This window comes from Bombus vancouverensis, chromosome 3, assembly GCF_051014615.1.
Source record: "Bombus vancouverensis nearcticus chromosome 3, iyBomVanc1_principal, whole genome shotgun sequence".
Lineage (NCBI taxonomy): Eukaryota > Metazoa > Arthropoda > Insecta > Hymenoptera > Apidae > Bombus > Bombus vancouverensis.
Genome location: NC_134913.1, coordinates 17564137 through 17591604, shown reverse-complemented (window position 1 = coordinate 17591604; position 27468 = coordinate 17564137). Strand labels below are relative to the sequence as shown.

Below are 27468 nucleotides of genomic sequence, written 5' to 3'. Positions count from 1 at the left end.
CGATACTTGCAATCGATGACACCGATAACGAGAACGAAATTCTCGTGGAATTCTCGTGAAATGCGAGGAAATTGCTGCGCATTCAGAAAGGTCTTTTTCTGCTATCTAAGAAGTCGATTATGGCAAGGCATTTAACCCTCTGTAATAGGAATTTCGTTTGCCTGCAAGAATAAAGATTGCGATTGATCATTTATAAGAAGGAACGTGATCTTTTCTAATGGAATCGTCTATGAGGATAAAAGCTGTAATTGATCACGTATGAAAGTAAAGTGAAGTTTCTACGGTGGAAATTGAATTTGTTGTATTATACATTTCATATGCATGAATACGTTATAGGAAAATGGATATTTATTCATTTTATAAATTGAATAGACACAATGAATATTTATTTTATGAAAAAGGTAATATTCCATATCAGAGAAAATGATCAAAAACCACAAAAGAGAGTATTTTTACACGTATATGAAACAGCGTACCGAAAAATAATTTGATGCAGAACGTGTTCTAAAAGTACTAAAATTATGAATTTTCATTTTTTTCGCTCTCGTTGATTTAATAATATATATTTAGTAATATTACAAAATATTACTGTAATATATACTACCAAAATAATTACATGTACTATTATGAAAATACAAAATGACAATTAGATTATTTCTAGAATATTGTTTAATAAGAGAAAATTAGCGATTAACCGAGAAGAACTGGACATGATATCAATCAACCAACAAAGACAATATTAAATCGAGGCTCGTTCGGTGAACATCTCGCATGATGCACATACAAATACCACCCATCCCCGTCCCCATCATTGCGGGTAGCGGGGAGAATTTAATTAATTCGGACGACATCTAATTTCTCCGCAATAACAGATAACGCCACAAGCGCAATTTTATCGGCATTATTCCGCAACAGCAATTTCCATATCAACGGATTACGTTTTATATTTTCGACTCGGGTGAAAATTCACTGCCACGGTCCTATAGCGGCGAATTTCCATAAACGTTTCTCTTTCAGGGCCACATTGTATAATACGCGTAACATCAACGACTTAGCGTCTACTTTTGGTCGCGACGCGAGGAGCCTTCGCCTTAGGTCGCGTCGTTTCGGTACGAAATTTACGCGTTCATGCGAAAACCTTTTCCTTCGATGACGTGACAAAATGACGAAACACGAGCCAAGGAGAAGGAAAAAGGAAAGCTTAGCGATGGAATGAAATTTTCAAGACTCGCGTCAAGGAAAAAGGCTTTTTCCGTGGATGATAGATCGCTGGAATATTCACTCTGTCGTCTCTCTGCTATAGCTTTGTACATGTTTCCAGGACGAACAAGGAAAAAGGATACGCGGCACAGCAGGCAAAAAGACAATTGCAACGTATCGACAGAGATTAGTATTTTAGGAATTATACCGTTCGTTCGTTCCTTTGAGGCTTTACTTTAAAATTGCAATCGTAAATTCTAAGAATCTGCGTCAAGTAATAACGTTGAGAGATTTTTTCATAACCCGTCAGCTTTGTGCCGCGTTATACTCGCTTTAAAATTGTCTTTTATCCGCGCTATCCGTAATCAGTTGTTGGCGAATGCTCGTGCATTTATGAAAATTTTCATCGTCCAACGATGTCAGGTGGACGAAAAAGAATTTCATACGAAACGTTAACGTCACGTTGACATTTTTGTTAAGATTAACGGCATTCGACAAAAATATCGTCCTGACCGGAACGCGCTCGATCCATACAATAGCGAAACTGTGGTCGAACGCCTCTATGTACCTATACAACGCTTCGTCTGGGACGATTTTGAATTCAATGCCTTGTAATTTCTGTTAATAAATTAGAACATGATGACTTCCTGCACGATTTACCGCGAGTTTCCGCGCGCAGGGAATTGTACAAGTTAAATGGTGCAAGCATAACCGAGTTTGGTTTGGGAAATTTCTCTGCGTTCACAGATTGGCTCAACCATTTTCCCCATCGACGTTACGGCAAATGATAAAACGTCGCCGCGGTCGTTCGTTCCAGCTTTCACCGTTTTATCAGCGACACGTATGCCGACAAGCGGATTATTAATCGCTCCGCGTCCCAATCGTTCGATAAGCTTTAGAAACACAGTTAATGGAATGAACTGAAATCGACTTTATCGTTGGAGGAATTCGATGGGTGACGAGAATCGACGTACGACTAAGGCGAATTTGTGGGAATGGCGGTCGAGGCGGTTGTTACGAGACGTTTGTGTTAGGACGCATACCAGTCAGGCGTCGAACGTTCTCCGTCGGCCTTAATCGTGCCGCGTGTGGTACCTAGTGGCTGCAGCTTGCGGTTAATTGCGCGATTTGAATGCTGCAGTGAATTTCATTGCGGGATGCGGTCGAGAAAGGAATTGGTTCGATCGAAGGAACAGTTATCAATCGGTCGTTTGTTTTCGTTGGTCGATCGTTTAGCGGATTAGAAAAATTCCTTCTTTGTGGACTAATTGACTTTCTGTGTAGAATTCTACTGTCCTCTTTAAGTCAAAATGTGTAATACAGGGTGTCTCAGTTAAATGAGATCACGAAAATATCTGCCTTAGTCGCGATCGCACGAAGAAGTTTCTCAGGACGCGGTTAAACTATTTCAGGGGAAACGCGTAACGGTGGAAAGATTTCTTTTTCAAGTTCATTCTATCTTTCTTCTCCTTCTTTTTCTAAGGAAATTTCAAGATTATCGGTATTTTTAAAAATAGAACTCTGTATATCTTTCTACGTCAACGCACGTAATTTTTTATTCTCCATAGAAAAGTATTAAGGTGGGCACTTGTGTCGGAAAATGTATAGTTTAAAAGATACTTCTATGTTAATTTTATCAAATGTATCGCATGAGAAACGAGGGAAAGATAAACACGAGGCTATGAATTTGTCGTACGCCAAGTCTTACCTCGATATTTTCGTATAGAGAATGAAAAGAGGCATCAATCGATGGATAAAAAGATGTAGGGTTCCGTTTAAAAATATACAGATAACCTTGAAACCTCGTGAAAAAATATTATATACAGGGTGGTTGGTAATTGGTGGTACAAACGGCAAGGGGGTGATTCTACGCGAAGAAAGAAGTCGAGAATATAGAATAAAAATGTAAAATTTAAAAATTTTAAAAATTAAAAAGTAACGTCAATCGAGACAACGATCTACAGTGAGATCCGTTATAACGAGACGCGATAAAGTGCACGCGTACCGAGCGAAAATTCAAAGTCGATTTTCTCGAAAACAAAGCCTCAAACGAAAAATGTTTATTCTATATTTTCGACTTCTTTTTTCGCGTAGAATCGCCCCCTTTCCGCTTGTACCACAAGTTACCAACCGCCCTGTATATATAACGACCCACTTGTTGAAAAATATTGTAATCTTCAGCATATCCGGTATGTTAGATAATTTTACTTCCTACGATTTTCTGCTTAATTCTATAATCTCTGATCTATCATTTTAATTTAATAAACATTATGAATTGCAGTTTTACAGCTCGCTCTGATTTTGCGGAATTTTGAATTCGATACTTCGGACAATTTTACTTTACGTAATCAACAGAGTAACTTTCTAGCTCCTTATTTATCCGACAGTATCTCGGTTTCGATTCCAAGAAATCTATGGGAACACGCGTATTTCGCAAACGTAATTTCTCGGAGAGCGATAGAAGCAACGTTTCAAAATGCATTACACGCGCGTTGCACGTGGTCAAACGAATCGAATCGAATCTCGTTTCTTCAAATGGTGGCGCGTCAATCGGTCACCCATTATGGATTAACAAGTTTGACTATAATTAGAGACGCTTTCATCGCACGTTGGTGCGTCTGATACGGGTTATTCGTACTAGGCTTTCGCGTTGGGAAATACTTGGCAGTCAATCATAGTTATTGTTGTTTTAGTGTCGATTATTTATAATTGTGTTATGATAGCTGGATGATAGTAATTATTAATTATAATATCGTATTTACCTAGATTTGTATTAATTAACAGCTAATTCCATTTAATTTCGCGTTTTGCATGTATGTAACTATCTGTGAGTTGCATAAATAATTGTACATTGCATGTATATCGTTCTGTTTGTTTGTATCTAATCATCGTTTTATATATTTTTCCTGTTCACTTGGGTTTATCTCAACTTTGAAAAATTACTGATACGATAATGTTGCAAATAAATTTCATCTCTGTAATATTCGATCACTTCGGCTAATCAATCTTCTCCTTCGAATACAGTTACTCAACAAAACGTCAATTTTCTGTTATTACACATCCTCTCTATCAATCACATCTGTCCATTGGATTTAATTAATCCTCCGCTAAGTCGAAAGTTCATCTACATCACATCAGTCTTAAATTGGCTCTAATAAATTTTCAAGATAAGCGAAGTAACGCGAAGAACACGTCGTAATTTACCTCCGACAAAAATACTCGACTCGTGTTTGAAACATTGCTGTTTCATTAATTACGAAAGCATCTTAGAAATTTCATTTAATCGACAGTCACCGAGTTTTCGATCGATCGAACGTCCCCATTCGGAAATATTAGGTTGTCCGAAAAGTGTCTTTCTTCTACAGACACGTCTTTTACAACGATGCATTTTTATACAAACATGAAATCTAATCTGTCGAACGTTGTGATCTTTATCTTGACAGAACAAAACGAATCATAGGTAATTCGATAAAATAACATAAAACGAAAAATGTGCATAAAACGAAAGAAACTTTTCGGACGTTTAAGAAAATATCATAGGAGGAAGAAATCGTTGCTATGGAAGGAAACACGACTTCTTCGAGTTTCTCCAAGTACGAATAGACGTTTCGACACAGATCTCGTCCACAAATGGCCGGTGCTGTTGATCCGGATTAAGTTGCGATTTTAACAAGCTCGTGCAATGCAATCGCGATTAGATTTAGATTAAAGTCAATCGCTTGCACGAGCTCTTAGTGCTCTATCGATCGGATTAGAAACGCGGACTCTCCTCGTAAAGAATCATATTCTACGATTCGTCTAATATTCTTTGCCTATTTCATCTCCATTCGCAAAACGATCGAATGGCTCACAGCTTCGTATTCACGCGTTTCAAGGAGCTAAATTTCCATCTTAATTAATTCAGTCAGAATAAACGTTTAATCAAACGAAGCACCGATCGCATATTTACTTTAGCGAAAAATAGAAGAGCCTGCGAAGATTGTACGAGCATCGAAAATACCATAACATTATTTAGCATCAAGTTTGCGATCTTTGATTAGAAATGGAAATTAAAGAATCGCGTGAATTAAAACGCACAACTGTGGATAAGATTTCTACATTGTTTGTATTTTGTAAAGAAAGATTTGTAAGCGTGAAAAATAAGATTAAACCTACCGTTGGGTACCGTCGGTGGTTTTTTCGTCTGCACCCTCGCTGTCGCGTTGTTCACCTGTCAAATAAACAAAATATTAAAATATCTCTCGGTTATATCTTACTATACAAATTTTATTCTTATCGATCGATCGGCAGATTCGTGTTGACGTTTCTTCTTCGTATACATTGAATAGAAATTTCATCGACAATTTCTATCGATATTTTCACGAAAATTTTGTCGAACGAAAATTAAAAGAAAATAGAATTAGAGAAAAATCGTGTAAATTTTATACATTGCAAATGTTTCTTTAAGATACTTCACTTTGAACTTCTCATAACTCAAGCTTCTATATTTTTAACATAGATATATGGATTTTGTAAATTCTTAAAATTTTATATAAGATATTGCGTTTATTTGAAAAAAGGAAAAATCGCAAAAGAGAAATAGAAAATAGAAGAACTCGTTATAGAAATTGTGAGTGAAATTTACACTTCTGACGAAGAAGGAGAATTATATGTATTGTTCTTTTATATTTGCCGATTGCTGACACGTAGAAAGGAATGAGACGCGGATTGGAATGGTTCAAGAACCAACAACAGGAATTTTGTGGGTCACGCACGAATCTCACGATCGAGGACACGTTGATGGATGCGCAATCAAAGAGGAGAATGCAATTTCTCCCCATATCGGCCTCTCAATTTTCATTTCCTCGAAATTCAGCACGGAAAAGCGTGCAGGTCTGGATAAATCGCCGCTGCGCATCGATCAACTGACAAATGTGAAAATAACTGCAGCTGTGCGTTGCTAAGTCGCATCTTCCCTTCGAACTGACATCCTTTAAATTTTCACTGAATACATATTCCACAAAAAGAGAAAACAAAGATGGAAACTTTAAGGAAAATAGTTAGACCGATATAATTTAATTATAATTTTAACAATTCTGGCGACGTACAGCTGCCGTACAATAATATCTTTCGTGATTCTTCGAGCGATCATCAATTTGTCAATTTGGCAACGAAGAAAAATCTAAAGGACTTTAATGTAAAAAAAAAATGTTTGTTACAACAATATAAATAATTTCGCCAAATTTAGAATTGATTCGATCCTCCTCCTGCTTTGAAATCTTATCTAAATTCGAGAAACCTGTTAAAAATCCTGCAATTAAATTCTTGGCCTCGAAGATGCTTCGCAAATGCAATTATTAATGAAAGATAATTCATAAAATATATAACAACACGAAGAATGGAAATAGAAGGACTCGTTCGAGTAAGAATTTTTGTCTTTGAGGCCAAGAATGAAAATATCTGATCGATCGCTTTGATATCCATAATGTTTATTTATTCCTCTTTTCGTGATATGTTAATCAACGTTGAAAAAATTCTCGAATCGCTGCGTTCTAAAGCGTAAAATCTCTGAAATAAGAATTCTTCGATCAATGAGGATATGAGAAGCGATCGATCAAGCATTTTCCATGCGAAAATCCGGCAAAGTGTACGTAAACGAGCAAAAGAAAACCAATTCCGAATATTCTGAAAAATCTCGAAACTTCCTCTCGTTACCGAGGGAAGCAAACAATCGTGAGAGGCACAAAAAAAGGAAACGTTTCTTTTTTTTATTGCTCTTTGGTCTTGGAACGCTCCACTTTTCCGGACGATCGAAGAAAAGTATACACGGTGAAAAGAAATGAAGAACATAAAAGCCGTTGCCGTAGATTTCCGATTATCTCGATCTCGCACAAGTACTTTCGTCGCTAGTGGATAAATTAAAAAGAAGAAGAAAGAAAAAGAAAGTAAAACGTAGGGGGTGAAATATCTCCACGTTTCGACGCTTCCCTGTATCAGCTGGCTTGCTCTTACCGTACGATTTTCTTCTTCGGACTTTTCGGTCTCCGCTGTTTAGACTTCACCTTTTCCTTTTTCTCCTCCATTCTCATCACCTTGCGCGGTTCACGAGACTTTTTTTCGTTAAAATGGAGATTCCATTCGTCATTCTCCGATCTTTTCGATCGTGTCAGTCTCGAAATTTTATACTTCTGCCACTTATGCTTGCCACCTATGTTTGTGTAGCAACAATCATGTTGTTGTTTTGTCTCGGAGTATCAACATCGTTAAGATACATACATAATATAATAATAAATAAACTCCGGGCAAGAAAAATGTCGCCGCTACGTGCAATCGTCAAAGGAAGACGAATTTATATTTTCCGGTACTCCCTCGACCGGTATAAATAGACGACCATGTTCTTCAGAAGTTAGTCAGTCGTGCGAATCAATATCAGTTTTTCAGTCTCAATTTTTCGCGATTTTAATAGCGATCTATACACAGTCTTAGCGAATCAGTTTGTACCGAGCGTCTTAACGAACGTTTTTTGTATTTATTAATTATTTTAAATACTCTTGACGATTATAACATAGAGTTATGTCGCCATTTAAAACACACGATCAACCAACCTCCACATTTGTATTATGTATTTGTATTATCTTCTACGCGTTTCAAAATTCTGCAATTTCTGATCTATGATTTCGACGTACTTTGACTTTGTAGAATTTATAATCCGAGATATCTTGAGAAATATTTTCAAATTAATTTTACAACTGCCGATTAGCATGTTAATTTATTCGCTCGAGCATATTGTAATCTTCGATTTATGGATCTCGATGGAAGGCAATTTCGTAGTCTCTGATTTATTTTCTTAATTCATTTGTTAAAATATACCGTAACTCCTAACGTAATTTTTCTACTTACACCGACTGTACCATTTTCGATTTGGTATCTTGCTTCTTAAACAATCCTACAATTTTTAATGTAATATTGCTTGAATTCGTTTCAATGTTTCTGAACAGTTACTTTACGATTTTAATATATTAACTTTCTGCAATCTCTCATCTACTGGTTTAGTAACCTGTTAATAACCATCTTTCCATAATTCTCAATTTGCCTAAACACAACGAACACCTGTTAGATTTTATCTGAACGAAGCAAAACGATACCGTCATATTTTCTGCCGATTTTTCTGCCTGAGATACTCGCGTTATATTTATATATTCTAGGAGACAGCATCGTATCTCGAACGTGAATGTTATCTCAACCACCCCGTATTTGTTTGTCCCGTATTCCGTTGAGAGAGCTGGCTGGCCAATCGCGTCGATCGGTCCACCAATTTGCATTTTACGATCCTGTTTCCAACGAGCGCAGGTTTGTTCGTCGCGTTATAGTTATAGCCGGATTAAACGAACGTCGCCTGCTCGTAACGAGCGATCGTGTTTAACTCTCTGGCAGAAATTAGGTCTCTTTTACACAGGTGTTCATGATAAATTGGTTAATTAGACTCGTCGACAAGGAGTTTCTCTTGGAATTACTTCTGCAATTCGACTAACAAAACCATCGTCGACACGGATTTAATCGTAGTTTCTATGAATTCTTGAAACACTTGTTGATAATTGCGAAATTTAAATGGTAAATCATGCAAATGCCAGAGCACGAAATAAGAGATCATTTTTCAATCTCTTTATCCTTGTTTCTACGAATATTAATATTCTACGTTATAATTACGTAGCAGTGAACAGCGAACATCGATTAACACTTTGACTGTCACGTTGATCATTGTTGACCGGAGCGCTTGAGCTTCTTACAATTGTAAAAATTGTATGAAAATTGACAATTAAGGGATTTAGAATATAACCGATAAATAGAAGATACTTTGAAATAAAAAGTTCCCCATTGAACGATTAAACATTTTTATTAGAATATCAATAAAAACAAAAAAAAAAAAAATGAGAACAAATCTTGCATCTAAAGGTGCATTGTGTTTTGTATCCACATCTTTGAGGGGTAATCTACGAATGTTATTAAAAACACACCTTAGAAAATAATCGCAAATGCTGCTGTATAATCATATAATTGAAGTTAGAAGTGTGCACATATTTTACTATTATACAGGGTGGTTGGTAACTGGTGATACAAGCGGGAAGGGGGTGAATTCTACGCGAAAAAAGAAGTCGAAAATATAGAATAAAAATTTTTCGTTTGAGGCTTTGTTTTCGAGAAAATCGACTTTGAATTTTCGCTCGGTACGCGTGCACTTTATCGCGTCCCGTTATAACGGATCTCACTGTAGATCGTTGTCTCGATTGACGTTATTTTTAAAATTTAAAAATTTTTAGATTTTTGTTCTATATTCTCGACATCTTTTTTCGCGTAGAGTCACCCCCTTTCCGCTAGTACCACCAGTTACCAACCACCCTGTATATAGAACGAGCAAATGCCGTTTACTAATATCTTTTACACGTTTCAACAATATATTCTGCACGTTTTGCTTGCGACGAAATAACAAATGCGAATGGTTTGTCGAAATAAACGAAGCCTTGTTATAATATGTCGCTATCAACTGGTACCATTGCGCCAATAAGATAAACGGTTCATTGGAGAAGAACATTGTCTTGCATCATCGATTTATTATTATTTTGCCATTATATGCTTTGAATAATAAAATTACTCCCGTGGCGTCCTGAGCGAATCGTGTGATTTCGGCGTGGCAGTCAAAGTGTTAAGAGACGTTCTGGTCGGAAGAATAACGAACATCGATATTAAACATGAAATTCTATTCGGGATCGAACGATTCGTAGTTGATATCGGCATCCGCCTTTTTATATGTGAACGATGAATACTGATCAACGATATGATTTTATCGATGAGTTCATGTCTCGCTTCGCACACAAGTTTCGACGCTTTTACAGTTACGCGTGTTTTACGCGCTCATAAATATTAAATATCGACGTGAAACGTTTAGCAAGTATGAAACGCTGGCCGTTAGGAGCAAGATCCTTTATACATATTCCGCGTGAAAGTTTCTCAGCTCGTACCATAATCTTTCATTCATCGGTGGATATCGAATATCTAGATTATTGATCGCCGTCCGACGAAAATTCTCTTCTATTCCTTTTTAGTTCGTATCAAGTATTAAGCGGTATGAATCATCAAACGCGTCAGAAGAAAGATGAAATATCCAAGACAATTCGTACCATTCTAAAACTATTCGGCAAAACGATGATTAATCTACATCTTTTCAAATCTACATTGTCATATCATTGCGTTGATCGTTAAGAAAATCGACGAAATAAAACGTAGCTAATTTTTGGATATTTGATTTTAGTATCGAGAATAGTTTTACTTCGTTTCGTTACTTTCATTTTATGAATGAGACATTCGAAGAAATCGGGAGATATCCGACGAGGTACAATGGTAAAGAATTTACAATTTACGATGAAATTAATTAAAATCCAGAGTAAAGTTCGAATAAACAACATTGTAAACAAGAAGTCACGAAGGACGTTGGTTTGTCGTGAGGAATAAAACGTCCAAGATGGATATCCATCGTTGACGAGCAAATGAAAGGCAAACAGTAGCGCGGCTGGATCTTATTGTAGGATAGGGAAAATTCGACGAGCAGGATTGGCGTGATGCGCAACAAACGAGCAAACAAACGCGAACAGACACGAGGACCCGCGTCTACGTTGTCGGAATCGATGGTCGTGCTTTGCCTTGTTGGACAGCAAACAATACGAACGCGGACGAGCCCCGAAATCTTTGTTTGCCATACGTGTATCGTGTTGAACATCCGCGTGCGTACACTCTGTAAATCCACGTCGCGATTATTTTGCAAATTAGGCCGACCACGTTTGCAACGTCGATTGTTCGTTCACCGGTCGTTTTTATCATGCTGATTATTGTTGTATTGCTTGGATCGAAAATTATAATTGGGATGGTATCGTTAGATCGTGAAATTGTAGCCCGACGTGGAATTTTGTTGGCAAATTTTAGTAGCGATATTTCCATTTAAAGGAAGTCATTTGAATTTCATTTTCACTTGAACTTTCGTGATTTTCTGCAGCAAGCGTAGATCAATTTTGAAGAGTCTAATCGCGTCGCAAATTGCCATAGTCACATATATCGAGGGCTATTTTTCGATCTAATCGTTTTCGTTTACGAGGAACGAGGCAATTAAGAAAAGTGAACTTTTTGAGATATATATAGAAGTATTTTATTTATCTATACTATTGTTAAATATTCAGCCATTTAGCACCGACGAATTTTTTTCTAAAGCCTTGTGATTTTATTCTCGTCACGTAGTATAATTTTATTGCTTATTAATTAATTATTATTTAATTAATTATGATCGCTTTTAAAGTTGTCTATCCCAATGTGTCGTCTTTCTAGCAAACTTAGGTTGGACGTACGAGATTTGAAATTTTTCATACTTCAGTTTTCCTATATCGACACTTTAATTCGATCTAGCGAGGATGGAATTTTCTTCCGGAGTTGCCCGATCTGCCATAAGTTACAGCGCAGTCTGCTATACTGCAGTTTAGATGTTCCTTGGCAGCGGACTTAGCGTAACATGATTTATCGTGGCCCGGATTCGCTATAGAAGAAGCTGCAACCCTGGGGTGCCATGACCCAGCTTTCCTTGTTTATTAGAACTTACTTTAATTCCCCATAACGTAGGCTTACCACGAAAGTTGCAGAATTATTAAAGTTTCGAAATTTCCCTCCGTAACATCGGCCGATAATAGAATTTTCTCTGCCATAAAATTCAAACCTCCCTCTGCTTTCACAACCAAATCTTCCAACACGGTTTAGAGAAACAAAATATCCAACAATTTGTTCCAATGTCACTGGCAACCTAATTTCAGCACTCGATTCAATAAACATGGCTAACGTCAGTCACGATGATCAAATCCTTTGCATCGTAAAATTCAAATCTCCCTTTATAGCTCATCCCTTGGAACACGGTAACAGATTTCCTAGCAGCGACTTCCAATTCCACTAACAACCTAACATTCGGTGTAACCCGGTTAAGTCGCAACAACCACGGCCATATACGACACGAGACTATACCAGCATCAAGGGCCTACAATCGCGCGCTTCTCCTATCAGATTCAACCTGTCCCGGCGTTGTTACAATATTATCTCTACCGTCGGCTCGGTCTAGCCATGGCTTACCTCTATTTGCCCGTGCAAATACCAGTAAATCCGTCACCGGCTCGTTTGCCGACAGATAAAATGACGTTGACTCGGATCAAGCCTAGACGTTCGCCATCCTGAATCCCTCGATCATCGACCCGCGCTACTTGACAAAGACTCTGTTCCAACTATCACCAGGCCGATAGATAGTCAAGCCTTTATCCGCTATTAACTCGAGCAGATCGTGCTTCTCGATTCAATTTCGTGGACAGAGAGCCAGCCAGCCTCGTTCGAACGATATCGATCCGATTAAGGGGACCATTGTAGCTAGGGTTCTACGATTGGCAGCCTTGTGTGTCCGGTCAGAGAGAATCCCTCGGTTGCACCGTCAATTCGTTCAATTTTCTCGACGTTCGATTAATTGCAAAAACGTGTCTCCGTGTCGTAGTTCGAATATATGTATATATGTATTTAGAGATAGGAAGAGAGAGAGAGAGAGAGAGAGAGAGAGAGAGGAGAGACAGTCTCGACGATAATAAACGGAACCAAGAGTTGGTTCACGAAGTTTCGTGACGCGAGCTGACACGAACGATCCACGATTTCCGGCCGATTCGCCGTCGTATCAGCGCGATCTGAATTGAAATACAGGAAGTAAGTAAATCTAGCTGGCCTCCGGTAAATCGTGTCTCGTTAGGCTAACCTGGAACGCAGTCTCGGCCATCGATTTTTCGATCTACGCGCCTGCTTAACTCCGCTCCCGAATGACACACATAATTTGCTTTAGTGGAAGGGATACGAATTGCCGCATAATCGCGAACAGTTTTGGAACGAGTAGTATGAATCGTGCCGTCTTCTCTTTCGGAAATTTGGATTTTTCGATTTAGGCGCCTGGAAGATTGTCGCGCTATCGAATGATACGCGTTCCTTCGTTGATAGAGGCGAGACGAACCACGGTATCGTGGATAGAAAATTTGAAATAAAATCGCTCGCAGAAATTGTTCGCCTCGAATTCTAGAAACGTGAAATTTGATACTTTGCAACGATGGAATTTCGAATTTTTAGAACGTGGAATATGAGATTTATTCAGCGTGGAATTTTGAACTTCGCAACTCTGGAAGTTGGAATTTTGTAATCTAAGTGTTTGTGCACTTGGCTGCCAAAAGGCACACCCTTCTCTCGACGAAAGCAATGCCATAAATAGAACTTTTGAAATAAGTACATGATATCAATCGTGGGGTAGACAGGAACCTCGTCGTAATTTTTGTCGTAAATAAAGTAGCTTCTCGATCGATGCCGCTAAACCGTTAAACTTTAAAGAGGCGTCTACTTAAAGTTCGTAACGAATAAGGGAAGGCATTTGTTGGATGGTAGACTGGGTTGGTTGATCGATATGCAACTTTTTTCATTAACAGCATTGTCGTCCTCGTTATAATTTATATCGCGCGCTACTCGTTGCAGGGTAATTGATAACGACGATGCTCGCACGCTTCTTCTGCAACCAAGTTTACCCTTATTACCAAGAGTTTCTTCTCCAGGAACGATCGATGGAGAACATAACTTATTCCCTTCGCTAGAAAATGTATGGGATGCATTTTCCCCCATTACTCGTACTTTAAGAACTATCAAATTTTAATACTTCCCAATTTTAATTCGAACTTGGCGAGTAAAATGAAAAATCGGTATAATTCAATTCTTGCGAATATCAGGATTCTGTTATGATTTATTTTCGTGTTATCTTGAGCCATAGAATCAACCTGGTTTATCTACAATGAATTACCACCCTATATATATAGCATGCCGCCTTTCAAAAGCCATATCGATCAACTTTATAAATCGAAAAATGCACAGAAGCAATGATATTTTAAACACTGTCTTTTCTAATTTCCCTGAGAATTTACCACATCGTGGAGACGAACAAACTTACGACAGTAACTCGTTCGCTTCTCGAGAATTGTACGTTAGTCACGTACTTACGTAACAAAGCTAAGAAACGAATAAAAAGCCGAGTTAATTAATTTTGCTTCGGAGAGGTTCGAGCAACAAACGCGCGTCGTCAGACATCTCGCTAAAAGACTTAACCAATCGATCGATACTAAGACCATGAAGCCTGGCATCCAACTGGTCTCGAGATACCAGGGTCATTATCAACCTTCGGTTAAAAACATCTCGAAGAAAAGGCCACGGGCCATCGTCAAAGAGTTTATACTATAAAGAATTCTCGTGAAAAGAGTCACGTGCCTACTTGACCGTGTTATTAATAATCGACGTGCCTTCGCTCGTCAGTTTGCGCGACCCGATTTGACCCAGCCTCTGTCGAAAATCTACCACTCTGTCGACTCGATGGTACAGGATGTGTCGCATGCCTGGAACAAGCAAACACACAGCTTCGAACGTATCGCGCAACCTTGCTCGCGTGGCCTGTATCTGCATAAATTTGACTTGCTAAGCCCGAAAACTCGAACCACCCGCCACCTGTCGTTGCGCTAGCGAGTAGCATGAGCTACGACCATGTTGATGCCACTAGGTCGCTCGTGAACTTCCGTCTTCAAGGAATGCCGCGGTTCCGGCTTTGCTTCAACCAACGGTATTTTGCTCTTGCTTGTTAGTCACTTTCGACCTTCGTGTGCCATTTCGCCGGATCTTCTTAGTGCTACGCTTGATTTAGGCTATCGATTCGAGAATTGGAGGTGAAACGAAATTGGATGCTTTTGATGCGGTAGATTTAAATTTAGCTTTCGCTTCTCGGCTGTATTTGACAGCTGGCGAGAAGAGTTTGACTCGTTGGAATAATTGTTGGCGTGATTGGCGACTGCGAATGGAGAATCCTATATTTGGCGGTTACGAGCAACTTCCTTTCGCAATTTCACGTTATCCGTCAATTTAGTGTTGCAGCAAACGAAGTAGATTTTGACACGAAAACGGAGATATTATGAATCAGGGAATATTTTAGTAATTCGATATGAATTATCCGATATAATCTGTTCTGGACATAAATGTACTGTCTCAATTCTTAGAGTCTACGCCCTTTGAACGAAATTTTCTGAAAATATCATGTGTATTAAACATTTATTGTAAAACTTCTAACTAAAAATCGATATCTTAGATTATCGAAAAATCCACGAATTCCACACGAACAACGCGACCCTTCAAACTACCATCCTGGCAAAGGCGCGCAAGAAAATGATTTCAACTACTCCAGAACTTCAAACGTTCAAAAATTTACGCTTCTTTTGCGATATCTTTGTCGAACCACTCCAAAAGCAATCCGTTTCGAGGAAAGAAAAAAAGCTCGCGAATAAAGACGGTCTCGGGACCGTTCGCGTGACCGATCTCCACAAACTCACCACCTCTTAGCGATACTTTCTGCCCCGGAGGCGGTCAACAATGCTTTCAGCGGCAGCGTGCAAAATTCAAACGCGCTAACGAGGCCGAAAGACCTTCGATAATCGAAGAGAGAGAGAGAGAGAGAGAGAGAGAGAGAGAGTATCGGGCCGTTCGCTAACTACTGCCGGTGCTTAAACCAGTTTAAACTTCCCCCGATGGACCTTTACGAGCTACGCTGGAGGTTCAGAAGGTTTGAATCGCGAGCACAGTTTTGCGACATCGCCAGCTACCCTATTCGCTGGCCTATTATCTTAACGAACGTCCTTTGTGTAGTCCACGAGCATTGTGTTCACTCGTTACCAAGCAGAAGAAAACTCGAACCTCGTTCTATCTTTCTAGCGAAAATATCGTTCAAGGAGATATCCTTTTTCAGGTAAAGTAGAACCTCGTTTATCCGATAACCGAGCAGTTTCGATAGAGCGGATAAAATAAGTTTCGATGATACTTGTTTCATCGAAGTTTTACTGATACTTGTGTATATAACAGGTTCTAATAAAATTTAGCGTTACGGTTTCTCAAAATATAGAGAAATGTAATTTTTATTGGAGATCTCCGCACGGAATACTCATCCTCCGTGTTCGTACAGATTCTGTGGAATGCAAGAACCAGGTGACAAAGCTAAAGACTTTAGCATCGACCGTGCGTAAAATATTAAATAAAATACTTTTCGGATATTGAATAAAATATTCGGAGATTCTACGGAAAAATTCCGATTCTTTGCATCGCAGTGGTAAAACAGTTGTGGAACGTTCTGTAGCGGCACGCGAGTCAGGACAATTCAAATCCTGTTGTTGTTTTGCCTCGGAGTATTAAGACCGTTAGGTTACAAGTATTGTAAGGATCAATAAAGGTATGTCGCCGCTACATACAACCGTCAAACGTAGACGAATTCAAATTTTCCGGTTCTCCCCCGGACCAGTATAAATAAACGGACGCGATCGCGAGCGAGAGAGTTATCGAACAGTGTCGAAGAGCATCGACGTGTGTAAACGAGTACCGAAGTGATCTACAGAGTTTCTCCGAGTATTTATCGGGTATTTATTCCGCAACTTATATTTGTACCAACTCACATTCGTCTGTAATTTATTTATTTATTTATTCAAGAAATATATTTGACGGACTGCGACAGCAATATTTCGCTCTCGTTATTTCGCTCGACCTAATAACGACTAATCCTCCACAGTTCTAGCGTGGCTGGACAAGAATCAGATCCCTGTTGTTAAATATTCCTAACGTTTCGTCGAAATAAAATCAGACGATCGTTTCGAATGCTACAACCCTTGCATTCTCTTCATTTACAAATGGATATAACGCGTAATTCCTCTGATTAAGATCGAGAGATGCGATTTAACATGGAGTACAGTTGCTCCGAGGAAATTCTGTGGATCCTTGGCATGGCCTCGTTCGGGGTTAAATTCGAGAGTAATTAAAGCGACGTTATTACGGGTAACGTCGGTTGATTCTTGTGAAGCGAGAAAAGCTACGGCAGCGCTGAATAAACACGAGAAGATAATGTTTGAGCAGCCGGCAAAATATTTGACGGAAAATGTTTCTACTGGGAAACATTGTTGTTGAAGGATAAAATATGTGAGCGTAGCTGCAGGGGCTGGTTTCGATGTCAGAGTAATTCGATGGTGTGGATCGAGTTGCCGCGAGCTGCGAGATTAGAACGAGTCAGTCAAAATTTCTCAATTTAATCTTCGTTATTTCAAAACGATGGAAATTCTACAATTGCCTTCTATGCATAACCAGTATGATGTAATAAATTTTCAATGAAGAGGATCGTTTAATTCATTTAAGAATATTATTTTGGGTTGAGAAATTCGACGTAACTTCATAATTTTAATTTAACTATCGGTGATTAAATTTTGTCTCCTAATATTAGTGGAGTTCTCAACTTCTATTTAAAACGGAAATAATCCGACAAACCGATAGAATCTCCGGTTAGCAAACATGCAGGCAATAAAACGAGGATATTCACGAAGTCATTCGTCGTCTGACAGAAAGCTCCAACTACCCTCAATGATATCTGCTGTTTTCCCAGCTCGCGTTTTCGCGACGTAATTACGAGCCAGTTCCACGAGAACGTGTGTGCTTTTGAAGAGCAACCGTATCGCTGTTTTAGCTGGACGATAAACTTTCGAGGAATCCTGCGGCTCGTGCGATTCTCAAGTGACACGCGTCCACGCCAGCCTCTGCGTTAACATTCTCCTCTCTCTCCTTTCCCTCCTTTTTTCTTATTTTTTTTTTCTTCTTGTTTCCAAGGCGTGGGTGGAAAAATACGCCCAGTTCTAATTTGAGATCTCCCTTAATCCTTCCGGTAATTAAAAAGCTAGACTGGCGAAAAAGGCGAATCATCGCCGGACTCTCGCTTTTTCAATGCGACGTCGAGCTCGCTACCCCTTCAACCCCTTCGCCATTTCGGTCTTTAACTTCTCGTTAGGCTCCGCGTCGAAGCTTTGCGAGAATCCTCCGAGCGAATGTAATGCGGCTGCTGCTGCTACTGCGTTGGAATTTGACCCTCGTTCCACGGCGGACATTCGTGATTTCGTTAATGGAGGTTTTTAATTTGATGGGAAGCTTGAAATTACTGAGCTCGGTGGATTTAATCGAAGAGAGCACAGCCAGATTTTTAACGAAGTTGTATCTGCGTGGAAGGGTGGTTTACAGAGTGTCGGTTTTTCTTAATCGTTTCTCAACCCTTTCGCAAATGAATTATTTGATAGGTAGAAATACAGTCGGATTATTTAACAGCTGCAAATATTTGTCTCTTATCTTTCTTGATAAAAATATCTGTATATAGAAATATAGAAAGTATTTAAAAAATCTTATCTATGTATAATTCTACTATCAGTTGCCGAAAGAAGTAACATTTTCTTTCGTAATTTTGACTTCTTTTTTCTAAAAAAAAAATTCACGTAATCGAGAAATTATTCGAGTTAAGTGCATAGGTGGCAGAACATGGGCGCGTTATCAAGAATTTCAAGTTTATTCACCTTGCTTTGTCGAATTAACAGGGTTCAAACGCGGATGGTCAGCGCTTTTTCCCCTGTTTACGAACCGGCCCGCGTAAAACACGCTCGTAAATTTCAATTACCGTGGCTTATTACGCCAACAGAAATAAGAGCCAGCCCGGGCAGGTGTAACGCCATAATTGAACATTAAAACTTGTTAAGTTTAATTTGGCGCCAACTATCCACCTCCGACGTTTTCATTTTCACCCGCGATTTCGTCGCTCCTTTCGTTAACGCGTCAAATCTCGCGCGTCCTTTCAATTCCTTGCCATTGAAAAGTCACAAAATCGTGAATTTATCAGGAAAAGAAAATATCCTTTAAATATCATTTAAATGATAGAAATTTCAACACGCGCTTATCGTGTTTTTCTTCTGTCACCTTCGTGTATGAAAGATCATAAATTTTGTATCTTCTTTTACACGAAACGAATATTTCATTTCGATACACCCTACCTGCGAAACAACATATCCAAAATCATAAATCTTACATTTCTTGTACGAATAATTCGTTTCGAAATTCACCAGCTGCGAAAGTACTTGTGCGAACGTTCGTTGCATACTTATTCAACTATCTTAGAAATTAACAGTTTTGTTGCGTGGGACACAGTCGCGAAACGTTCGATCGGAATTTGCAAATTGCCAAAAAGGATATTATTTTTTGTTTCCTCTCTCGAAAACGCGAAACGAATCGCGGGAAATTGATCGTACGAGCGCGTGTAGCGCGTGGAGGCGGTTACGCGAATATTCGGTAAAAAAAAATTCAGGCAAATGTTTATCGTGCTTGGAACTTCGTGAATTTTGCGAACGTTGTCAATTTGTCTTTTTTATTTTTCATTTTTAACGACGATTTATCAGACGACGTACGAACGGGCTCGTTGGGAAAGTTCGTTCCTCTTTCTTTCTTTTTTCGCGATAGAAAAAGAGCAAAGTCGAATAGAGAAGGGGGAGGAAAAATGGTGATTAAATAGTCGTTGGAAATTTTTCGTTACGCTAGGATTTCAGCTTGCTTTCTGACAGGTAGATAAATTTAATGACGAATTCCTCAGTTTGAACGTAATCCCCTTTATTCACGGAGATCTATTTTCCATGGAGATTTGCTGAGCCGCGGTTAAAAAACGAGATGACAGCCAACCAGATGTTCGTAACGATCTGATATTCGATCGAATCGTCGGAACAAAAAGAAGCTTCTGAAAATTTACTTCTTTCGCGCCGCTCCAGTAATGTTAATAACGAAATTTTATATGCCGTAAGTTAGATTTTTTTGTATAACGCGTAAAGCAAATTCTGTTATGTCAATCTGTAACATCGATAACGAAAGAAGCAATTGTACGAGTGAATTTTAGAAACTACAAGCCAAGTGATTATCCAATCAAACGTAAAATTGAAAAAGCTGTTCACGCGTTGTGCAATCAAAGTCTGCAATTTACAATTCGTTGTTTATCGATTCGGTGACATCATCAGATAACGAGTTATTATTTATATGATGTGTTTTTTAATTCGAGATTATCGACGCTCTTTTTTCATTTTTCCCTTGAATTAAGGCTGTTACACACTTAATTAACAATAAGGCACACGAATAACTACAACAAATATTTTATCATTTATAGTCGATATAAGAAAAAACAACATTAATACATGGTTTGTTGAATAAATCTATTTCTGCGTGCCGCTAAGTGCATAATAGTCTTTGTCGGGCAGAACCCGGCCTATTTTTGCATATCCTCACTCGATATCGATTTATAAATTCTTTCAGTAGAATTATACGAGTAATCGCCGTACTTCCTCGTTAAAATCAACAAAAATATAAAACCGTAGTCTTCCAGTTTGAAGCAATAAATCATTAAGCTAAATGGGAGAATAAAAATTCGACAAAAAAATCCCAACACTTGCAGTCCTAACGTTTCGTCAGGATCGTTCGCAAAAGTAACGATAAGCTCAAGCACGACTCTTCAGCGGTCCCATTCGCGTGAACGATAATTTCACGTACGACCGAGTAAACGAAGAGAACGAATTATACCACGGAATCGACGCGATCTTGCCGTATTGTTTGAAAAAAATTCGTGCGATTTCCGATTCGTGTGTTTCGTGAGAGAGCGGGCAGTGCGAGGCGATATCTTTCGTCGCTCTTCAGACTTGTTACATTTTATCGTTCAACTTATATATTCGTTTCATCTGCTTTCCTTACCTTTCTGGACACTTCGGGGATCGTATACCGACTGTGTGCCTCCTCAGTGTCCCTGTCGTTCGGCGATTATTGCCCATCAATCTCTCAAAATATATTTATCTCTGTCTTTCTATTTGCCTTTTCTCATTATTTCTCGTTTTCTTTCTCACTTTAATACGTATTCTCTTTGCTCGCTCTCTCAAAATTCTCCGTATCTCGTCACTAGCCGTCAGATTCTCTCTTTTTCTTTCTCATTTTACAGTCCTATCCGATCTCTACTATTCGTTTGCCGCGCGCGCCTCGACAAGTCTGCCCCTCTGTGTCACGACTCTATATTGGAGAGAACAAAGAGACATCAGATACTTGTTTCTCTCGTTTCTTTGCGTTATTTCGATGCCACCAGCCAAGATATACGCGTATCCATCACGGTATATATCCTTCGCTGGCTACCTTTGACCCTTTCTTTAACTTTTCATATCATATACAAGTACATGAGTTCATATTTATTATTATACACGTGCGTTCATCTACACGTTCAAGCAAGTATTTTATTCCTCGCCTCGTCTGTACCTTTTATATTATTCTATAATCTTACTGTATAATATTTCCATATATATTATATCTTTTCTTAAATATCGATTGACTCATCTTTCGTTCTTCTGTTTAGCATTCATAGTTTTTGTTCTTTTCGACGACTTTCTTAGTGGAAATATTTGTATTACGGAATTGTCCGGAGCGCGTCCACCCCTTCAACATCGTCGCGTGTGCGTGACTCGCGCCAACCACGCGGACGCGATTCGGAGTTGGATGGACACGAATGAGTTTTTCGAGAAATTTCCACGAGATTAATCGACTGCGTCCGCGTTCGTGGCACGGCCCACGCCTCGGTTGTCTTTGCTTGCGCCTTCGAGAGGCGTCGCGACGCAGCCTGGCAATGGCGATTGGACGAACATCGCGATCCCTACTGACGAATGAGATGGTCGCAAGGGCACACGTGAGTCTGACGCGACGATTGATGCGAAAGATTTGTCACGGAGATGATCGTTCCGTGGTCAGGAACATGTGCAGCGAAAATTGGATCGGTTTAATTCGTTGGTAAATTTAACGCTAATCGAACCATCGAAATTGGCAACTTTAGCTGTGAGTTGTGAAAAATTCATCAGGAATTCTTTGGAATTTCTTGTTAATAAAAACAATAAAATTGACAACGAATCTTTGGAAGGATCTCGGTAATTTCTCAATTATATTCGACTGAAATTTACCAAAGAATCGATCGCGAATTCTTCGGAATATCTGCTAGCAGCTGAATTTTCATAATCAATTTGTAGAAGTTAATTTATCTAAAAATAAGTTGGCTCATAAAGCGAAGAAACACAGTGACGCAACGATTCTGGCCACATTACTGTGCCAACGTGTTCGAAGTATCGGAGCAACATCGCAGCTGCTCGATTAATCGCGTTATCCAATCAGATTAAGTTGCTATTGCTGAGTATCGACACTGTGCCAGACGTCACGTTCGCAAGAACGATTAACTAGGGACCATCGGGTCGATAACCAGATATTTAACTTGATCTTCCCTTTAATGAATTACTACGCGGATTCTTGGATACGCCATTGCCACAATTTGCTACCTCGCGATTGATTCTAACGGAGCCATTGGTCTGTCGAACATAAATATCCACATATTGTACGATTCGCTTCGATAGAGATAAAGAGTTGTAAAAGAAAGATAATTTATAGATAAACAAGTCAACGCTTTTCATCGACGATATACTCGTTATTTTAAACAATAAATTTATTCGATATTATCGTTTGAAACGCGTGTTATTTGAAAGAACAAGAATATTTTTAATGGACACAGTTAATGAAACATACCGTGAATTTTTAATGACATACAGTGACATACGAAAGTATTTGACCACATTTTACAAAGAACTTTTATTAACGTATCGAGCGTATTATGCAAAACTCGTTGAACTTTCGTTAATATTGTAATATTTTATAAATATTCAACATACGAACGTGATGTGTAAATTGCTGTTATAAATAATATACGTTCTACCTTAGCTTTTATGCACATCTTTGATTATGTTTATTTTAAACTTGACCAACATAAACACCATAGTTATACGTTATTATAACGCTACTAAAATTTTCCAATGTTTCGAATACAACATATATGTGTTAAAAAATGTCTTTAAATATTCAAATACTTTCGTGAGACAGTGTATATTTAGTCTGGTTCGGAAAATGGAGTGTCCAGGTCACTCCAGGAGTCAGGATCACGAATCTCTCGATGCTCTCGAACGATCATCGAGTACCAATCGATCGATGGTACTCGAGGTGCCGAGTGGTTGATCCGGATTGACCCTGGACGCTCTTCCTGATTCGCTGTTGTCCCGATCACGCAATTATCTCTCAATTAACTAAACTAAAATATCCGTTTCGAGCAAAGGAAGTGACCGTGGCTCCGTGAAAATTCGACAAATTCGATCTTCGAATTTAATCCACCTGATAATTCTGTCTCGAATCGTACTCGAAACACATTGTTTTCAAAGGCGCAAGCGTTTGGAACAGTTTCACGCTTAAAACTAGGTGCGTAGATTTCATGCTGGTAAATTATAACAGTATAGAAAGTCTGTACTATTCGTTTAGCAATGTTTGGCAGAAAATGTGACAAACGCGTCGTTTAAATTTAAATGTCAAACGTTTACGAGCACGAAAACTGCGCGCGTTTCTTAAAATCTAAGGATCAGTCTCAATTAGGCGACCAACGTTTTTAGAAATTCAATTAGAAGCAGCGTTCCACGTTGTAGTATTGTTAGCTACGAGATAGAGAGTAAAAAAAAAAAAAAAGAAATAGAGAAAGAAAAAAATAAAGAGATCGACAGAAGCGATCGCTGGTCGCCTGTTGATTAATCGAACGAGAAGCGCGATCGAACTTACGCTCGATCGCGCTGCCCGCGTACACCTGCAAGAAAAGAATTATAACAACACGTGTAATATAAATGAATTAATGGCGAATGTATACATATATATATGTATGTATATATATATATAAGTATAAGAATGTTCATGCACACCTCAATCTTTCTGCCCTCAACCACGGTGCCGTGTAGCCTCTCACGTGCCCGGTCCGCGTCAGCACTATTTGCGAATGTTACAAAACCGAATCCCTGCATGCAAGGACAGACAAAACAACATGCATTAAACTCAACTTACAGACTGCCAGCGCTCGGCAAACGGCCGACTGGCAGGCCCGACATTTCGTGCTTGTTTTGTACAAAATATTCAATCTGTGTCGTTTGATAAACAGGTAATTAAGAGAAAAATATTGGTGAAGAAAAGAACGAGAAAAATGAAGGGATGAATTAAAACAAAACAAAAAAAAAGGGGGGAAAAATAGAAAACGGGCGTAAAAAGATTGAAAGAAAAAGGTGAGAGAAAAGGGCGACGCGCGACGTCGCCTTTTCAAGCGACCTGGAAGCTAACGAGTGCGAGTTCTTTGTGGGGGTGCTCTGTGTGCAATTTACGCGGGAAACCTTTCCACGCGTGTCTCGAACGAATTTGTATCGATTCGATTAACTTTTCATTCAAGAATTGCAGAACGAAGCGAACGCTACTATATGACGCTCGGTTCAACGTTCTTGAGCAGATGCTCGCGTTTCTTTGCTCTGTTTCGTTCCCTCGCGCACCCCATCTCACGCCTTCTCACTCGCCGTCACTCTGCACCGTCCTTTTACTCTCAAACCTATTCTTCCGTTTATTTCTCGGATGCACAATGGCCGTCTGCCGCTAATTAATTCTCGAGATGCTCTCTCGAGACGCGGCCCGGGGGCTCGAAACTTTCGCGGAATTTCTTTCGGGGCTAGAACATTTATTCCGACCGTATAATCTCGCGGAAACAATAAACTTGATGAAATTCATCGAATATTACGAGCAGACATTTTTTTTATTATTTTAGCTGAAATAATTTTATCGAAGTTACTTCTCGCTCGACGACTTTACTTCGATCGATCGGAAAGATCATATACTTTCGAGCGAATGGAACTTTTTACATTTAAATCGAAGGTCCGATAGTTTCAAGTTGAAAAGTGGTCGCGACGCGATATTTTGTATAATATGGAATTGATAAGATATTCTCAGCTCGATATGTATATATTCAAGTAGAACATTCCAAGGGAAAATATGTAAGTGGGGGGCGCGAAAGGATCGAGAGCACTCGTGTTTGATATAATAGGCTAACTAAACCGCGTGAAAAGGATGGATAAAGAAGCACGATATTTCAGCCGAAATGTCGGTTTGCCAGAGAGTCTGCGAGCGCGTCATACTGCTTACGGAGACGCACCAAACAACGTGCAACAAATAAGTAAATATAAAATCATGGTAAGAAATCATGGTCATGGTCACATTAATCATCTCATTATCATATCATATCATATCATATCGTGTCATGTCATCATGGTCATCGTCATATCATTAAAGACTCTTGCTTGTACCGAGAGGTGCGTGTACGAGAAAAAAGAAAAAAAAAAAAAATTAAAAATTAAAAATATGAGAAGGAGGTTAGAACACGAGGAACGATTGGAAGGGAAACAGGATCTTAGGACTTTGATTGGGTGTGTTTTTGTGCTGTGTGTGCTCGTGTGTGGTGCCATTCGTCTGTGCGATCGCTTCGAAAACGATAGTGATTGAAGAAGTTGTAAAATCGAAGCTTTTAGTGCCGTGAATTGGGATATTTTGGATAATATTCGACGCAAATACGCTCACACCTTTTCTCAGTCTTCGAAAGAAACGTAATTCAAGGAAATACCTTAATGGAATCGTCATAAATTTCCTTATTGCAAATATCACTTCGACAGGTTATCAGACAGGTATAATTCGAAAGTGTATCTCGAAAGAAACGCCATAAATTTTAACATATGTTGCACATATTCCTTTCCCCTCCAACGACTATCAAGGAAATATAATTCGTGAATATATTACCTTAGAATCGTCATAAATCTCAAAAGGATTACGCAAATGCCTTCCATACCATAAATACGACTTCCAGAGCCTATTAAAAGCAAGTCAATCGAAAGTATATCTCCTGAGCACCTAAATTCTTTCGTTCTGAACGTGACTTTCGCTTACCTAAATATCATTGACGAAAAGAACTCTATCTTGGGAAAAACGATTTTCTAAACGATATTTTCTAAAAAGCCGGAGCTCGCATTGTTATGTCAAAAATAAAGCAAATATACCCTAAAAGGTAAAGACCCACGTTATCATCGCAAAAATGAAACAAACCTATTCCGAAGAGTACAAATTCGCGTTGTTGTTCCAAAAAGTCGAAACAACTCGGTTCTAAAGGCGCACAGCTTCTTACGCAATAAAATCAAACAGCTTCGATTTCAAAGCAAAAAGAAAAAAAAAAGAGAAGAAGAAAAAGAAGAAAAACGTCTTTCTCTGCCAAAGAAACTAATTTCGCGTAATCAGAAATGGGAAAAGACGAAGAGGGTCGGGCGAATAATCAACTTGCTCTCATCTGGCTCCCCCTGTTACTGCCAGCAGCGGCTACGTATATCCAGACTATAGCCGTCGCTAAGAAATCGCATTAAAGCCAAATCAAATACGGCCTCTTACTCTCGAAGAACGAAAAAGGAGAGTGCAAAGTTATCGTGTTCCTGACGTAATGCGCGGCCAAGGAACCGCTGTTTCCCTCTCCTCCAGCCCCACTTCTCTCAAGGAACATCGTAACTCGTTTCGCCGGAGGACTATAATCGAATCGATGGTAGGAAATTGAATTGCCCCGTGGAGGATTCCCCTGGAATAATCGAGAGCCACGATTTCTCTGCGTTTCGTTAATTAATCGGAGGCGAGGGAACGGTTGCTGCGCTTGGTTAATCGAGGACGAGGAGGTAGGAGTTAATTTCAAGGGAAATTTCGAATTTCTGATTTTTCACGTGCGGATACTAATTTTAGTGACTGTGGAATAGCCTGGCACGATGATGAGTAGATCGCGCACCTTTATGCATTTATGAGAATTTCGAAAGCGTAACAATCCGAAGGATGCGAGCAATTTAGAAAAATGTATGTAATATCCGAAATATATAGGTAGTCTTTATATTTAATACGTAAAAGCAATGTGTTCTATCTAGGTTCCATCTTTATAATTACATTCGCAGAGACGTTGATTCGCATAATAATCCGCAGCTGCTATAATTCAATGTTATAATTTCTGAAGTTTTTATGTTGGAAATCGTTAATGGTAAATTTAGGTGAAAAATTTCCATGAAACTTCTATATCGCAGCGAAGAGAAGATTATCGGCCATCTGCATAGGAAAAATTTGTTACCGTTGCAAATTCTCACGACGAAGCCCACTCGACTGCAAGATTTACGTCTTAAGCTTTCCGAACTTCGCCGTTGCTCACCGAACTTCTTGACTTCCATTTTGAACTTCTGAATATTTTAATCTGCTTTCGAGCTTGCCTTTTGCGCCGTTGAATTTTTTACCTTTCAACCTCTCTAAATCGAACTTCCTGATCGATATTTTTATTAAAAACTGAACTAACTTTTTCCTAAAGCGACATAAAAGCTATTTTCTACTTATCAACATTGTTTATTC

At 39.0% G+C, this 27468-nt stretch overlaps 1 protein-coding gene across 8 annotated transcripts in view; it reads right to left on the bottom strand.

Moving 5' to 3' along the window:
• The window catches only part of LOC117154049 (RNA binding protein fox-1 homolog 2), a 330394-nt gene that overhangs the window by 58788 nt on the left and 244138 nt on the right, over positions 1-27468 (bottom strand). For 6 of the 8 annotated variants that reach the window (XM_076617305.1, XM_076617307.1, XM_076617304.1 and 3 more), the window contains 2 exons: positions 23943-24035; positions 5356-5410 (listed from right to left, as the gene is read on the bottom strand). In XM_076617305.1, coding sequence (XP_076473420.1) covers positions 5356-5410; positions 23943-24035 — 148 coding nt within the window. The remainder of the gene's footprint in view (positions 1-5355; positions 5411-23942; positions 24036-27468) is intronic. The other 2 variants (XM_076617311.1, XM_076617310.1) reach the window with 1 other exon arrangement.